The 17,409-nt window shown below is 35.8% G+C and overlaps 1 protein-coding gene across 6 annotated transcripts in view; it reads right to left on the bottom strand.

Annotated features, from left to right (window-relative positions):
* The window catches only part of CSMD3 (CUB and Sushi multiple domains 3), a 1,255,667-nt gene that overhangs the window by 556,451 nt on the left and 681,807 nt on the right, over nucleotides 1-17,409 (bottom strand). For all 6 annotated transcript variants that reach the window (XM_045453867.1, XM_045453870.1, XM_045453869.1 and 3 more), the window contains one exon: nucleotides 11,907-12,019. In XM_045453867.1, coding sequence (XP_045309823.1) covers nucleotides 11,907-12,019 — 113 coding nt within the window. The remainder of the gene's footprint in view (nucleotides 1-11,906; nucleotides 12,020-17,409) is intronic.

Genomic DNA, 17,409 nt, shown 5'->3' with positions numbered 1-17,409 from the left:
GGGTGGGTGAAGGGTATTGAGGAGAGCACCTTTTGGGATGAGCACTGGGTGTTGTATGGTAACCAATATGACAATAAACTTCATATATTGAAAAAAAAATGGGTAGAGGACCGGGGCGCCTGGGTGGCTCAGTCACTTAAGCGTCAGACTTTGGTTCAGGTCATGATCTCACTGCTCATGAGTTGGAGCCCACGTCAAGCCCCGTATCAGGCTCTGTGCTGAGAGGTTGGAGCCTGGAGCGTACTTTGGATTCTGTGTCTCCCTCTCTCTCTGTCCCTCCCCTGTTCTCTCTCTCTCTCTCCTTCAAAAATAAATAAATAATGGGTAGAGGACCTAAATAGATATTTTTCCAAAGAAGATAAATAGATGGCCCATAGACATATAAGAAGATATTCAACGTCACTAATCATCAGGGAAATGTCAATGTAAATCACAATGAAATATCTCATGCCAGTCAGAATGACTAGTATAAAAAATACAAGAAATAATAATTGTGAGTGATGATGTAGAGAAAAGAAAACTCTTATGCACTGTTGGTGGGAGTGTAAACTGATAAAACTACTATGGAAAACAGTATGGTGGGGTTCTTCAAATAATTAAGAACAGAAATACTATATGATCCACTGCTGTGTACTTACCCTAAGAAAGCTGGAACACCAATTTGAAATGATATATGCACTCCTACATTTTTTTGCAACATTATTTGCAATAGACAACCCAAGTCAATCACCCACTGATAGATGAACAGATATAAAAGATGCGTATACATACACACACAGAGGAATATATCACATGAATAGATGAAATCTTGCCATGTGTGACAATATAGATGGACCTAGAGGGTATTATAAGTGAAATCAGTCAAAGACAAATGCCATATGATTTCACTTATATGTGGAATCTAAAACCAAACCAACCAAACAAACAAACAGATTCTTAATACAGAGAATAAACTATTGGTTGCCAGAGGGGAGTGGGGGGATGGGCTAAATAAATCGAGGGGAGTTAGAGGTACAAAATTCCAGTTATACAACTAATAAGTCACAGAGATGAAAACTACATCACAAGGAATATATCAATAATATAATAATGTTGTTTGGTGACAGATGGCAACTATGCTTACTGTGGGCATTGAGCTATGTATAGAATTGTTGAATCAATATGTTGTACACCTGAAACTAATATAACATTGTAGGTCAATTACACTTTAATAAAAAATAATCAAAAATATTTTACACAATTTTTCCATTATCCCCATAAAATTATTTCAGTGATAACTAAGCAATATATCTCTTTGTGTCAAATTGATCATGTCAAAACCAAGGAATCAGCACTACTTTCAAAACATCTCAGCAATCTCATGATTGGCCTAATGACTTGAGGACAAAACAAACTGGGACCAAAACTCAGTTCATAAATAATGGCATTAAGGCATAGATGTTAAGATTAATGAAGAATTTTTCCCCCTATGGACGCATACTGTTAGTAGAAGGTCATTACAAAACTCTAATATTTCTTTGTTTCCATTCCAAAAACAGCAAAGAATATTGAATATTATTTACTCAACTATTACTTTCAATGAGTAGATACTCTCTTAGATCCATTCATAATGGTTTTCCTAGCAACTATGTTGTAAAAATAAAGGAATATATTCAATTCTGAAAACACTGGATTGTAATATACATCTTCCCTTTTTTCTATGTTGAATGATTAAACAGCAAGGAAATGACAGTGTGTCAATCAAGGCCCATTTCGTTATAAGTGATAAAAATTGAACTAGCCTCAGCTTAAACGAGGAGAAGTTTATAATCACAAGATTGGATAAACCAAGATCTAGCATTCCCTTCAGGTGTTTAGGTGTTTCAGTTATGCCCACAATACAGTTTTCATTCTTTCCATTTGTAGATTCTGCTTTGTCTCTGTAGGCAAGTTATTGATATAAGGTAACAAAAGTTGACACCCACTAGTGCAAGTTAACTGATCCTTAGAGTTCACAATCTCAGAAAAGAGATTTTCTTTCACCCAGAATCTATATCAATTGCCCCAGTTCCTGGACCGATAACCATATCAAAGGGAATTCTGATTAGTTCAGTCCAAACCTATAGCACTATACAGAATTGGAAGAGATAAGGTTCATTAAAGCCTAGAGTAGTTCAGTTAGTAGGGAAAAAAAAAAAAAAAAAGTGGAAGGATTGTTCAGCAAACAGAAAAGCAGCTGCAGGCAGAGAGAGAAAAAAAAAATGTACTCCTTGGAATTAATATATACCAAAAAAAGTTTTTTTTTAATAAAACACATATGAAATATCAATATGTTTTGGAATTATTACCTATTTTATAACCTAGAAAAGAGGCTAACAAAATATAAAAAGACAACCTTAATCCAAGCAGAGATATGGAGAGTTATAGCCAAAGAAAAAAATTAAAACTTGGTAAATATTTACCTTTAAGTAAAAATGCCCAGATGATTTTATAGCTAAATTCTCTCTTACTCTCAAAGATATGTAACTCTTCTGTTACTCAGACTATCCCAGAGCATTGACAAACTCCCTCATTCTGTGACTGCCACAATCATAAAACTAGCAAGAAGAAACTGTAATCCAATTCACATATTTAATTAGATACAAAAATTATAATCAAATTCTTAGCAAATTGAATCTGAGAGTGTATCAAAAGATCAGATATTATGTTCAAGAAGATTTTATTGCAGTAGTAGCTTGTCCCAGCCATCAGGAAGCCTATGAACATAGTTAAAGGAGTGACTTGGTTAAATACACACTCGTATCATTGAATGGAGAAAAGTGACCCTATCACCTATTCTTTTGTTTCTTAATTTTTTTAATGTTTTTTTTTTTTTTCATTTTTGAGAGAGACAGAGACAGAGCATGAGCGGGGGAGGAGCAGAGAGAGGGAGACACAGAATCCAAAGCAGACTACAGGCTCTGAGCTGTCAGCACAGAGCCCGAAGCATGGCTCGAACCCACGAACTATGTGATCATGACCTGACCCAAAGTCAGATGCTTAAGCAACTGAGCCTGAGCCACCCAGGTGCCCCCCACCCCTCTTATCAGCTATTCTTAATAAAAACTCAGAGTAAAACAGGACTAAGAAGAATGTAGGCAGACTTGGTAAAAAGACTCTTTTCCACATATCTGTGTCAAGTATCATATTAAACATTAAAATAACAAAGTCACTGTCATCAAAAGAAGAAATGCACAGAAATGCTACTTCTCATCAGTATAATTTAATAGGGTTTGAGGAATTCCAATCTGTTCCTACAACAGACGTCCGGCAACAGTGCTGTTACAACTTTGGGGATAAAGACAGATATGCTAAGAAAGGTGAAGAGAATGAAAGGAAGCATCTGAGTCTCAGATGATGATGTGAAGCAATCATCCAACATCAGTATCTACTCTTTCCTAGACATGTCATGTGAGAATAGTAAACCCATATTTAAGACAATAGTAGTTGAGTTTTTTTAATAATTTCCTAATAAATGCCTTCCCACTGTTACAGTGCATAATTATCAAAGAATTAAGTAGTATGGCTAAACACTACACAGATATGTAAAACTCAACAACTCATCTTTATAATAGAAATATAGTAATAAGATAAAATATAATAGTTATTTCTAATCAGTTATAAAGGGAAATAGAAAAATAAACATACTACTACAATCTACCAAAAAAGTAAAAAAAATATTTAGAAATAAAGCTGTCATAAGTGAAAAAGAAACTGTATATATATATATATAAAAAAAAAACCATAGGGGCACCTGGGTGGCTCAGTCCATTGAGCATCCAACTTTGGCTCAGGGCATGATCTCATGGTTTGTGAGTTTGAGCCCTGTGTAGAGCTCTGTGCTGACAGCTCAGAATCTGGAGCCTGCTTTGGATTCTCTATCTCCCTCTCTCTTACTCTGCCCCTCCCCAACTTGTGCTGTCTCTCTCAGTCTCAAAAATAAATCAACATTAAAAAAATAGATAAAAACATAAAATTTAAATCTAAGAAGACAAAAGATGACTTGGTGAGAAGGCATTATGAAGGTTTTTTTCTGTTTGTTTTGTTTTGTCTTTTTTGTGTGTGTGGTTTTGTTTTTTTGTTTTTTTGAGAGAGTGCAAGGGAAGGGGAGAGGGAGAGGGAGAGAGAGACTCTCAAGCAGGCTCCACACCAGACACAGGGCTGGATCCCATGAACTGCAAGGTCACGACCTGAGCTGAAATCAAGAGTCAGATGCTTAACCGAGTGAGCCACCCAGGTGTGCCAAGACATTACCTAATTAAATCAATATAGACCAAAGCAATATATAAAATTAATACGATACAATTAATACAATTAAAATTAATACAATTAATACAATTCTAATGAAAAGCACAAATACTATTTTATGTAATTCCACAAAATTATTTTACAGTAAAGGTGAAAGTTAGGTGTATGCAAATTGTCATGGAAATTCGAAATACAAAAATAGTGGCAGGAAGATGTGCCCAGAAGATATTTTAAAAAGAAAACCTTAAGACTAGTGAAATTGAAGCAGTATGGTTTGGCAGAAAAAAATAGTTAAATGATATATAATACATATACATATATATTTATATGTGTGTGTGTGTGTGTATACGTGTGTGTGTGTATAGTAACTTTAATAAAATCGTTAAAAGATGTGCAACACCTATACAAGTCCAAATGCAATAAATAAAAGGAATGATACGTTTGATTAGAACAGGAAGAAACTAAAAACTTGATATCATTTCAATTTCATGGAATCAAAATAGACTGCAAGAAAATACTTGCAGTGTATGGACAAACTAAGGGATACACCCCTAATGTGCCCAAAGGGCTTACAACTTGTTAAGAGTACACAGACAAACCAAGAATAGGCTAACTTATATTGTGTATCCATCAGAATATACTAGGTTATGCGAGGATAACAAATTAACCCAGAAATTCTAGAGGCTTAGCAAAACAAAATTTATGTCTTGTGCATGCAACGTATGCTACATAGTTGGGGAAATGGGGTGGGGAGGGGCCCTCTGCTCTCCACAGTCCCTCAGGAACACAAAGTGAAGGAAGCAGCATCAATTTGTAGCTGTTCTACCTGGAAGATTTGGCCTCATTGTTCCTTTTGAAAGGGAACAACAGTATAATTCAATGCTTTGGCCTGGGAGTGATTATAGTCACTTATTTACACTTTAGTAGTCACATGGCCACACTTAACTTCAAGAGGACAGGAAAGTTTAATTCTCTGTTCACCCAGAATTAGAGGAAAAGTCAATAAGTTGTGACCATTAATAATGCCTTACGAAGAGCACAAAGCTGAAAAATTTCAAAGAGGATGAAATCCAAGTGGTTAATTTAATAAATCTATGACAAGATGTTCAATAACCCTGTAGCTATTAAATTCAATAATACTGTGTTTATAACACGTCAGGTTGGCAAACACCTAACAGATTAGTAGTATTCCATTTTAGGTTGTAGGGAAAAACCTCATTTTTACACTTCTGAGGAAGTGAAAATATAAAATTTAGGAAATAATTACTTAAGATGCATTACTTATTTCAATATCCATACTATTTTCAGAATCTGCTTCCTCAGTAAAACGAAAAAAATGTATGGAAACTTGTACAAGAATATTTATTTCAACATTTTAATATCATAATAAAGGTAATGACCAAAATGACTACTGACTCATGTCAAATTATGGTGTGTACATTTTGGGGTTATTGTACAGTCATCAGATGAAAGCCAATCCATACAATTGGGCTGGAAAGACAGTCATGATATATTTACAAATGAAAGGCAGTCGGAAAGTAATATGGTAGTATCATAGAAAAATAAAGATACAAGAAGAAAGGAGAAAGAAGAGAAGGAGAAATCAAGAAAACAGCAGGAAAAAGAAGAAAAATGTGCTCTTATAAGCATAAAGCATAAAACCTAGATGCCTGATTTGTGTGTCACGTTTTTTGTTGTAGAAATTATTAAGGTATTATCAGAAGCTACCTACAAAATGTTCTAATTAACCTTCCCAAACACTATTTGATAGATTTAAGAAGAATGATACCTCCAGAATTAAACATGCACTTTAAAGAAGCAAAGTTTGCTGTTATTGTTTTTATTAAATTTGAACTTCAATTTGGGTCAACGCTTGGAAGTAATTGTCTAATTTTCAAATCATTGGTATCAATCCATCTTACCTGTGGCATATGCCCTTATTACTAAAAACTTGCATTGTGGCAAATAATGGGATCTCTATCCCTCAGTTGTACAATGAGAGAAAGGACTGTCCATTCACTTTAAACCGTAAAAATTAATGATCCTAAATATTTAAGTAAAATAATCATCTTTCATGAAAATTTCCATTTCAAAATTTTAGGTTATCTAATGAAAGCAGATGGCTTCATCAAAATTTTAAATTCTAGCCATGTACTTCAGTTGAGAGCTATTTTAATATTTAAATATCTAAATAACTATTTTTTTAATTTTTTTTCAACGTTTATTTATTTTTGGGACAGAGAGAGACAGAGCATGAACGGGGGAGGGGCAGAGAGAGAGGGAGACACAGAATCGGAAACAGGCTCCAGGCTCTGAGCCATCAGCCCAGAGCCCGACGCGGGGCTCGAACTCACGGACCGCGAGATCATGACCTGGCTGAAGTCGGACGCTTAACCGACTGCGCCACCCAGGTGCCCCTCTAAATAACTTTAAATCCAAGCTAAGATTTATGGACAGAATATAAGTTTCTAAAAAGCAGCAGTCAAAATATAGAGTTCACAGTCATCTTGATTTTGCCAGCTACTAGCCATATGATCTTGAACAAATTGTCTAACTTGCCATGCCTCAATTACTTCATCTACACAATAGGAATAATAATACTAACTACCTTGCAGATTTATTGCAGTTGATTACATGAGATGATGTATGTGCTTAAAACAGTGCATGCTGTTAACACTTGCTGTTAACGCTATATGGTTGAGAATGCACACTGTCACACGACTGAAAATTAGGCAATCAATTAAAAAACCTGATTTTTAAGACGAGGAGATAATATCACTCTCAGAACTCTATAAAAGCTGGAGATTTGGAGTGTCTGGGCGGCTCAGTAGGTTAAGCGTCAGACTTTGGCTCAGGTCATGATCTCTCGGTTCCTGAGTTTGAGCCCCACATGGGGCTGTCTGCTGTCAGCCAGATCCTGCTTTGGATCCACTGTCTCCCTCTCTCTGTCCCTCCCCTGCTAGCGTGCTCTTTCTCTTTCTTTCTCAAAAATAAATAAACATTAAAAAAAAGAGATTCTTTATATGAGAATCTCTTTAAAAGAGATTCCTTATATGCCTCTGTCATGGACTTTCAGCTCTCTTACTAAATATCTCTAAAGAATATAAACTTACCCTCTGGAAATAAAAATGTACAGACATTTGAAATCAAGTGGCTTTTGTTGTGTATGTGTGTTTTTTATGTGTAGTTGTATGTGAAGCTGATGAGACAATGGGAGCTCAGTAATTTCACTCAATCTTGTGGTATCCTTACACTTTTTACACTGATTAGGGTCTTCAGCTTGTCTTCAGGCTTTAACCCTTCTGCTTCCCCAAAACCCTTAACATCCACACAGAACGTAATATTTCATAATGGAGAGCATCATGAAATCATGAAGTTACATCGAGGTTCTGCATTTAGTTAACGATCTGATACCTGGGTCCATTCATTCACACATCCACAAATATTTACTGAGTGGTTATTATGTGTTAGGCACTGCGCTAGATACTGAGAATACAACAGTGAACAGACCAAAGTTGCTACATCATAGTGCTTATATCCTAGTCATTTTTCCGATCTGTAAAATTGAGTAGCAATTGATACCTCTTGAAGTTTTAAGTAGATTTAATGAGTTAATGCAGGCAAAGTGATTGCAATATACAAGGTTCTTAGTAATTATTAATTATACTTTTAATGTTGCTTAGGTCTTCTTAGATGAAGATGAAAATATATTTTAAAAAATAGCACAGTGTTAATGGATGCTAATAAGTCCAGTGGGGGGTGGGGGGAACTATCTTTTCTTCTGGTTAATATACATTTGAAATAATGACAATATAAAACAAGAAAAGAAATTAATGTCTCTAAGGCTAATGGGGCAAGATACATAGCTAGGTTATTCTTCCTTTTTAGCAGGAACACCTAGTGTCATATCTTGAATCATAGTTTTGGCAAACTCACAAATTTCCTGCAGAGCAGGATGGCTGTGATTTGTTATACCCAATATGGACATTACTGGTTTTAACAAGGGAATATCATTAAACTTCTCAAGAATACAGTGTTTATTTTATTCATTTCTGCTATAGAACACAGTACTCAGCATACCGTCATGTACATAATAAATATTAAACGAAGTTTAAATGAATAAGAATGAATTGCATTTCTATTAAGGAACTTTTTTTTGTTTGTTTCAAACACCTGTTGCCTTTTTATACTTTAAGATAGTTAATGTGCAAATTCTAAGATTAAAGCACTGATAGTTCCAAAGATTAAAACTGAAGTTCTAAAGGTAATGACAACTGGCTCAGTCGGTTAAGCATTCGACTCAGTTTGGTTCAGGACATTATCTCACTCTTGGTGAGTTTGAGCCACGCATCAGGCTCTGTGCTGACAGTGTAGAGCCTACTTGAGATTCTCTCTTTCTCCCTCTCTCTCTCTGCCCCTCCCATGTCTCTGTCTCTGTCTCAAACAAATAAATAAGCTCAAAAATAAAATGAAGATTAAAAAATTAAAACAAATAAAGATATGACAACTTAATTAGGCAACTATGTGTCATTTTATTTTTACAGATACATTGTTGGTCTCTACATCAAAGTATGGTCTTAAAAAAGTGATTTTCAAACAGGTTTTTTGGAGCATTAGGGTTTCCTTGTACTCAGAGGAACTGAGGGGCAGTCTGATCAATGGGGGTGCTAATCCTCCTTCCCACCCCTTCCACCAGAGCCACCCAGCTTTTAATCTTTTTCTATTTTGGGTTTCTTAATAGGAGATGTCATTGGAATCTTATTTTCTTTTAAAGCAAGTTTTAGAAGAACTGTCACAGGCAATGAGCACAACATAATCTAAGAATTAAAATATATTATTAAAGAAAAACCCAAAATCTAAGTTGCATAATTCAGTCACTACCTTTAAAATTAAAATATATATACATACATATATTAAAAGAAAATATGCCATAAAATGTATGTTTAATTTACAGGAGAGCTAAGTCAATGCTGTCTCATGCAAAATCTACAGATGACAAAAAGAAGACATCTTTAGATCAATCTGGAAAGTTTTTATAGCAGGTGTTCCATTTAGAACCAACACACTACTTAACACAGAGCGTGGTAATTATGAAAATTATTTTTAGTAGGCGAAGTTGCTGAAGCTATCTGCACATCAAAATTTGAAACTTCTCAAAATGAACCCTGCTTCAACTTTGAGCTCAGGTTTTAAATCATGGAGAATGCAAAAGTATGATTTTCACAGTAGGAAAAAAAAAATCATGGTAAACTAAATTTTTCAGGACATATTTTACCCTATATTACATCACATTTACAGGTTAAATCATTTGCTCAGTTTTACTAATCGCCCATGATGACATAGCAAAAGGTTGCTAATGGAAATATGAAGATGAATGTGACATATTTCCATCTGGTAAGATAATGTGTGCGTGTGTGTATATATAATATATGGTACAGGTCTTATAAAACAGAGAAAGTGTTATTTTGTGATAAGAAGAGTTAAGAAAGACTTCACAGAAGAAATGTTTGAATTTTGTCTTGCAGGGTGAGTGATGTGATGCTGATAAAATAAGAATAGAGACCCAGAGAGAATTGTCTGCATGTGCCCAGAGGAGAGGTAAGAAACAACTTGCTGGGATGGAGGGTTGCAGATACTTTGAGAAAACTGGATTATAGAAAGAAAAAGACAGGCTGAACAAAGCTGGAAGGTAAGATCTCTAGAAGTTGCGGACTTTATCTCTAAGCAATGAAAAGTATGAAAACACCTACGGCTGGAGTGTCACGTGACACTTCCTTGCTGCTAGAGATCATTCACAGTGCAGAGGAGGTTAGATTAGAATAGAGGGAAGAGACGGGGACGAGTAAAGGCATCATTCACTAAGAATCTCCCGTGTTGGTTTCAATTTTCTCATCTCTGTAGATATTCGTGCTTGAGTGGTTGGGTATGTTTTTCTGTGCCACTGTATTACGATCTTCCTGAGAGACTACATCTGGCTCTTCTTTGTATATTCAACAACTCATTCAGTAGCCAACACACAGTAGATCCTTAGGAGACTTTTTTTTTTAATTATTTGTTGAAAACTGGGCAGAAAGAAAACAAATTAATTGTGCTCCTTTATAATCTACTTCAGCTCTTGAACTGCAGCGGAGTGGAGAGCTTTGTAAATATGGTTGGAACTCCTCTACTTCTCCAGCAAGTTTTATGAGCCTTAACAACTGTGTTCTTTGTGGAAGCATTATCATTAATGATTTATATAGTTTCTAAGGATTACACAACTATAGGTTTTCTGACAGGTAACCTTCATAGGGTGAAGAAAATAATAAAACCAAGAGGAATACAAAGATGCCAGCTTCATTTAGTGATTTAGAGTGGAAAAATTTTTCAAATGAAAACGTCAAGACGCAGATACTTTTAACAAAAGCTGACCATTCTTGAAAGGTTGCGATTCTGTTGTATTTACTGAGACAGATGTGGATTTTTAAATGGAGGAGGGATATATTTAAAATTATAATCAGGCTAACCTTTTTATTTTTTTGTAACTGACATTTATACAGATTTCCTGAACTATTCAAATTAATATAGTACCAAATTTAGTCACAAGTTAAAAACACTGAGTGCATGTGTTCTGTCTCCCTGACAACATCATGCATTCATTTCCATGTGTCCAGATACAAAGGCATGGCAAGCCACTGTTTGAAAAAGGAAACTGATTAAAAATTATTATAACGCAAGTAAGAGAATTTTTAACAGCTCTTGTTTAAATTGATAAGACAGAGAAAAATGATTTTCACCACGACAGAAATAATAAAATCCGGCAACATAATGTTCTGCTGCTTTCTTATACATTTTCATTTTTAAGGTATAGATTTCAAGTGAATTTATTAACATTGATATATTTTTCAGTGAGGGTTCTATATTTGCATTTCTAATAAACATGTTGTGTGTATATATCCACTGTCTCTATTTATTTGCTTTTAACCAAAGTTCACCATGTGTCATGGTTATTTGCGATTTTACAATGTTTGCATCTATCTCTTATAAATGGAACCAGAACAAAAGATTTTGTTATACCCAGGTCATTTGTCATCAGTCTGGATCACTGCCAATACCGGGGTGAGCGGTAGCAATTTAACACATTTGTGACCCATCACTTACATAGGAATCGATCATTTGAACACCAAGACCATGTATCTGAGCTAAGAGAATAACTGATAGATCCCTCCAATCCCCTCAAAAAGCGGCGCCCTAAATTCTTTGGGGAATTAAATCCTTTACTTTGGATTTAAGTATTTAATCATCAGTATATTACTTTTATCAGGCAAATTGTATAAATGTATAAAACTACATTGTCTGTTCTGGGAAAGGCGAGGAGTCCAGAGTGACTAAAATAGTGGGAAATTACAGTAGCCTGGGGGAGAGATGAAGTATGCAAAATAGACACATCCTAAAGGAAAAGAAGAAAGCCAGTCCTATTTTTACTTAAAGAGAAGTGAAATCAACAATTATAGTTAAATTTAAAAAAGAAGCATTTTGGTAGAATATATTCTTGCTTATGTTCTGGGAAACTTTTATTTGTAGATGCAATTAAGCTCGAATTTAAAAGTATCCCCTGGTGGTATTAAGATAGCATATTTCCCACAGTAGCAATCCATCATTACCTTTGTAGTTAACCTTGAAGCCAACAGATCCAACACTTTCATCTGTTTGAAGGTGCAGCCACATTTGGCTACTCATGCTCACTATCAAGTCTGGCACAAAGCTTCCAGTCAGCCTACAAGAGAGATGGACGGAGAAGAGAGAAATGTGTTATTAAAACATTCTCTGCATGCAAATTGTGAGACAGAACTGTTTCTCAATATTTTCTTGGCTAGAAAAAAAAGGCTGTCCGATAAACTCGCCTTGATATAATAGAACAAACCACACAATTTAGTGATCGAGATTTATTATGAGCAAGTGCCAGTTCATGTGTTTAACTAGGTTAGGTCTTTCATAACCCTGAGGCAAAATACTAAATTTTAGACTATCAGAGAATCTTATACTTCTTTTGAACTGAAAAGAAAAAAAGGATCTAAAAAAATCTTTATTTTTTTTTAAAACACCAGGCATGCTCTTTATTTTAACCTTTCAAGTTTTACAGAACGCTGTTCTAAAGAAATATTGTAGAAAAACACTCAAGCACTGTGCAAAACAATAAAATGGCATGGAATATAATATATCCCTTTGCAATACTGATCTCAGACTACCTATGTCATGTATTTTTGTTTTACTGCAAACAGTTTTACCTTAGAAACATGCTGCTAGTTTGATGCAGCATCACTGGATCTATGCATTAATAATCTCATTCAGTAATGCTCAATTTTTTAACCTTAAAAAGGGGAATTACCTCATGTTTCCCTCTATCATTAATTATGTTACAGTCACACGTTTGAACCAAAGCCAAGGGTCATATAAAGGAGGAAAGCAAATGAGTAAATAAGACTTGGGGCGAGGGGGAGTTTGTCAAGAATAGGAAGAGGAAAAAAAATGGATTCACTGCTGAGTAAAATATCCATATTAGTAAAGACTTCTAAATTATATACTGAAAGATAGGTTTTTAAAAGAAGGAATTCTTAAGTGTTTACCTATTTTGTTGCTAGACCATGAGGATTGTTGGAAAATTACATGAGGAGAGAAGCTACAAATTTCCCCTCCAAAATAAAATGGGCACCTAAGAGAACAGGCATTTGGATGGAGGCTACACTACAATTAAACCAGCAGAGGGCAGCATGGATGCCCATATCCTCAAAGTGACCATGATGGCAAAATGCTCTGCTCATTACTCAGCCACCCAAACTGTAAAATATCGTCAGCAGACTGCATTAAATATAGCTGTGTCACTAGTGTCCACTGTGACTGAATTTATGGGAATCTGTCACAAATAACCTCGGCTAAATACAATGATTTAATTATGGGGTTATATGTGATACTGAGGAATACTGGTAAGATATAAAGATACTATAAAATATTATGGAATCTTAAAGCGTATTCATTTTCTTCCTGCCAAAGCAAATGTAAAATTATTATAACATAAAAGATTTACATACATACATTATCCTTTATGTATATCTGCATATACACCTTTGTACACATATCTATATATGTCCACACACACACACCCCATCATTGGAAAAGATGTTTCATTGCTTCTGGGTCTTCTGGCTAAAGATCATGCAGTTAAACTTTGTGGTATATGAACTTCCAATTTTCAAATTGGTGAGTTGATAAGTACTACTCTTCTGAGCTATAGTAGAGAGACAGGTTTATTTAGGGGCAAGAGTGAGGACTCAACCTCAGAGACATGACAGAAAGTAAAATCATTTCACTATGAAATGGGCATGAGAGCTTAACACTCGAGGACATATGTCAGGCACACCATATCAAATGCACCAACCATCTATCTCACATTAATTATTAAAGGTTGTTTTCATGAGAGGATTGAATTATTATTTACTTTACTATGTTTTCATTTCTTTTTCAGTCATGAACTTTTACCAGTCCCAAACTTCTGGCATGATAATTGTGTCAGTTCATAAAAAACAGTTAACACATACAGTCTAAACTGTCCCCTGGCTAACTTGTTTCCCTATGATCCTACCCAGTTCCCACCTCATGGCTGGTGTAAGAGTAAATAGAAATCTTAAAAATAATAATAATTTAAAATGTCCATGATGCAGGGCACGTGGGTGTCTCAGTTGCTTAAGCATCTGACTTTTGATTTTGGCTCAGGTCGTGATCTCACAATTTGTGAGATCCAGCCCTGCATCGGGCTCTGCGCTGACGGTGCGGAACCTGCTTGGGATTCTCTCCTTCCTCTCTATCTCTGCCCCTACCCCACTTGTGTGCTTACCTTCTCTCTCTCTCTCACTCTCTCTCTTCCAAAATAAATAAATAAATTCCATTATGCTAAAGGAGAAAAACCCCTTCTCTTTAGCATTTCCTTTAGAAAATTTGAAATCATAAATATCTGTTTTTTTCAAATATATATAAATATTTTAAGTCAATTAAGCCTCTTGCCAATGTTGGATCTTGTGAATGTCTGTCTTGGAGGCCTGGGTGCTATCTCTTTGAAATGCAAACATCAAGGAGGCTGTTGCCTTGTTTCCCCACTTTTGTGGGAATTTAAGTCTAGGCACATAACTCCATGATGTAACTCCCTGTCCATCATAAAGATTGGAAAAGTTTTATCTTTAATTTTTTTTGGATAAGACAATGAACATGCATCTAAGTGACTGTATCTGCCTGACTATATAAAAGGACGAGATTTATTTCTCTGCAATCTCCTTAGTGGCTTGCCCATGATACACACACATCACAGTCTGGTGTAACGCTTATTTAATATTAAAACTGTTTTGTTCATTCTTACATTCTGTGGACAGCATTGACTAGGCTGACAGGAGACTTTCTCTTTAATTATATTTCCCCAACAATTTGGTAATGAGGATGGGATACAAGGGCAGTTCTTGAATTAAATAGACCAGCTAAAAGTCTTGTGGTCACAAACAGTCTGGTAAAATGCTTTGGATATAGTCTCTCTTCTAGCATTCTGCTTTTTTGAAATACTATCTGAATGAACTACTCTCTCAAATTCAAGGTTTTATTATCAGGAAGCAAGGGTAAATTGGGCTCTACAATCCCATCAAGATCATGATTAGCTCTGATGGTGAAAAATATGGGATGCTTGCAGTTTGTTCTTTTAAACAGGTACTGTCTCTCTGTCACATTTGGAATAATGGAAGGATCTAGTCTTTCAGGATTTTTGAGGGTTTTAGGAGGGCATCATCGCAAGGAAACTGAATACTTGTATTTATTGTATAGATATGATTCTAAGAGGAAAGTTAAAAATGATTTGGACAGTCAGAGTAAAGATTGAAAAGAATGGAAGAAAAAAAACCTGAGAATTCAAGTGACTTTCTCTTTCACAAAGCCTCTGCCTTCTTTCCTCTGCTGTCTCTGCTCCCTCTGTTTACCTCCGTCTCTTTCTCCTTTAAATTTACAGCCCCACACTTGGGGATGTGGACTAGCTACCACTTGGAATTCTGCGACCAGCCGATTTTGCTCGTTTGACAGACCAAGCACGTTGGGGACCAGACAAAGACCCACCAACCACATTAAAGAGTAGCCAGGTATCCACTATCTTCCATAACTGTGGAAGAACGAAGGGTTCAGGAGACCCACTGAAAGACACGGACACAGCCTTTCTTCTAAATGTGAGCTGGGAGAAACCACAGTGTTATAAACAGAAGACAGGTGACTCCCCTATTATTCTCCATATAACATTTGTTGAGACTTTTATAGAATTTACTAGCATGATTCTAGGGGCAGATGAAAATCGTCCTCTGGCTCTACCCACATTTATCTTAGCTCTCGTCCTGACTATCCAAGCTCAAATTAAGGAAAAAGGGCGGTGGGTAGAATGGAAAGGACAACTATTACTCAAATCTTACCAGTAGTTACTCAGTTTGGGGACAATCAGAACAAATATGAAAAAGAAAATGCAAAGTTAAAACCTGCTAGTTAACTGTTCAGTTAAGACTGTTTACGTCACTGGTGAAATGCACATTACAGTAAATTGCCCTCTGGCTAACATATCCTTGTTTTTTTCTGGTAGATACTACTGTTACTTATTCTGAAATTTCCCCAAAAAGTGCTCAGATTTTAATTGTGGTAGATCAATACAGGTCATTGGTAATTTGAATCAGCTTTATGCGTCTTTTCTTATGTTGGTTCCCACATGAACAGATCCCATGACTGAGGAAAACATTTTCTTACTTTCTCCTGATTCCCTGTAAACCTTTTGGGGAGAGATCTCTCATGCAAATTAAGACTACCATATTGTATACTCCATCTGGAGTGTCTGTGAAAAGTCCTCGAAAAAAAGCATCTGGTTTGGTTACTATGTGCCTTCCACAAGAAAAGGGATATAGCAGAGGACTGCAGTCCCACGGCACACGGAAAAAGTACCCTGAATAGAGACATATCGATATATTACTTTAGGCCCAAGGAATAATAACACTGATTTAATGCGAGATATAGAACCAATGGAAATCACGTATCAAAAGCAAAAGTCATGTGCCAAACAGTACCCTCTGTTGAGGGCTCAACTAGAAGGAAAAAATCAATTATAAAAAATTAGAAAAACAAAGGATAATTATAAAAGAAAGGGTACTCACCCTATAATATTAATATTAATACTGCCAACTCCCAGTAAAGAAGTTAAATTTGATAAAGATGGTTACCTTGTTTATAAGATCTTAAGGAAATAAATACATTCATTGTTCCATGAATGCCTGTAGTTCCTAATACCAGAACTATTATAATTTTGGTCCCATCCTCTGCAAAGCTTTTCTCCAATGTATCTATTTTCTGCCTTTTTTTTTTCTGCCAGTTCCCATCATGGACAAGTCTAAATTCTAGTTTGCTTTTACGTAGGAAGAAGTTCAATATTTATGGAAACGATTTTTCAAGGGTTTCAGTACCCTCTTACTATTTCTCTAGTCATATACAGGAAAACTTAATGAAAGCTGTCCCACCAGAAGGATCTGTAGGTTTCAATATGTAGATGGTTTTCTGGTAGAATCAGATACTAAAGCGCCAAGTAGAAATGATGCTTTGGCTTCTTTACAATTTCCTTCTTTCACAAAGGCACACGGCCTCACCAGATAAAGTGCATTGCTGCCAAACCGAGGTGAAATATTCAGGGTATCTGTTGATGCTAATGGCCCTCAAAGGATACACTATAGGAGTCATCGCATTTTGCAAATGAAATACCTTACGACATAAAAACAATCTAGACAATTTTGGGGACTAGGACGATATTGTAGACAATGGATTCGGACCTCTGCAGAGCGTGCAAAACCTCTGGTAGAGCAAATGCATGATAACTGCTCAGTACTGTCTCAGTGTTGGGATTCTGAATTTTGAAATACAGTTGTGTTGTCGTGAAAATCAAGGTGCTAATTTTGGAATCTTCACTCAAAAGTGAGGATGAGACCACCTATCAATAATGTTATTTCTCGGGTCTTCTGGGGGCCATGGCGCTGTGGGTACTGGGATGCTTTGGTAGCAGCAGACACATTTTAAAAAAGGCTCAGGTCCTTACCTTGAGTCACCTGGCTGACTTCT

Source organism: Leopardus geoffroyi, chromosome C3 (genome assembly GCF_018350155.1).
Source record: "Leopardus geoffroyi isolate Oge1 chromosome C3, O.geoffroyi_Oge1_pat1.0, whole genome shotgun sequence".
In the NCBI taxonomy this organism is placed as follows: Eukaryota; Metazoa; Chordata; class Mammalia; order Carnivora; family Felidae; genus Leopardus; species Leopardus geoffroyi.
Note: the sequence above shows the minus strand (reverse complement) of the source record. Positions and strands in the feature narration are given on the sequence as shown.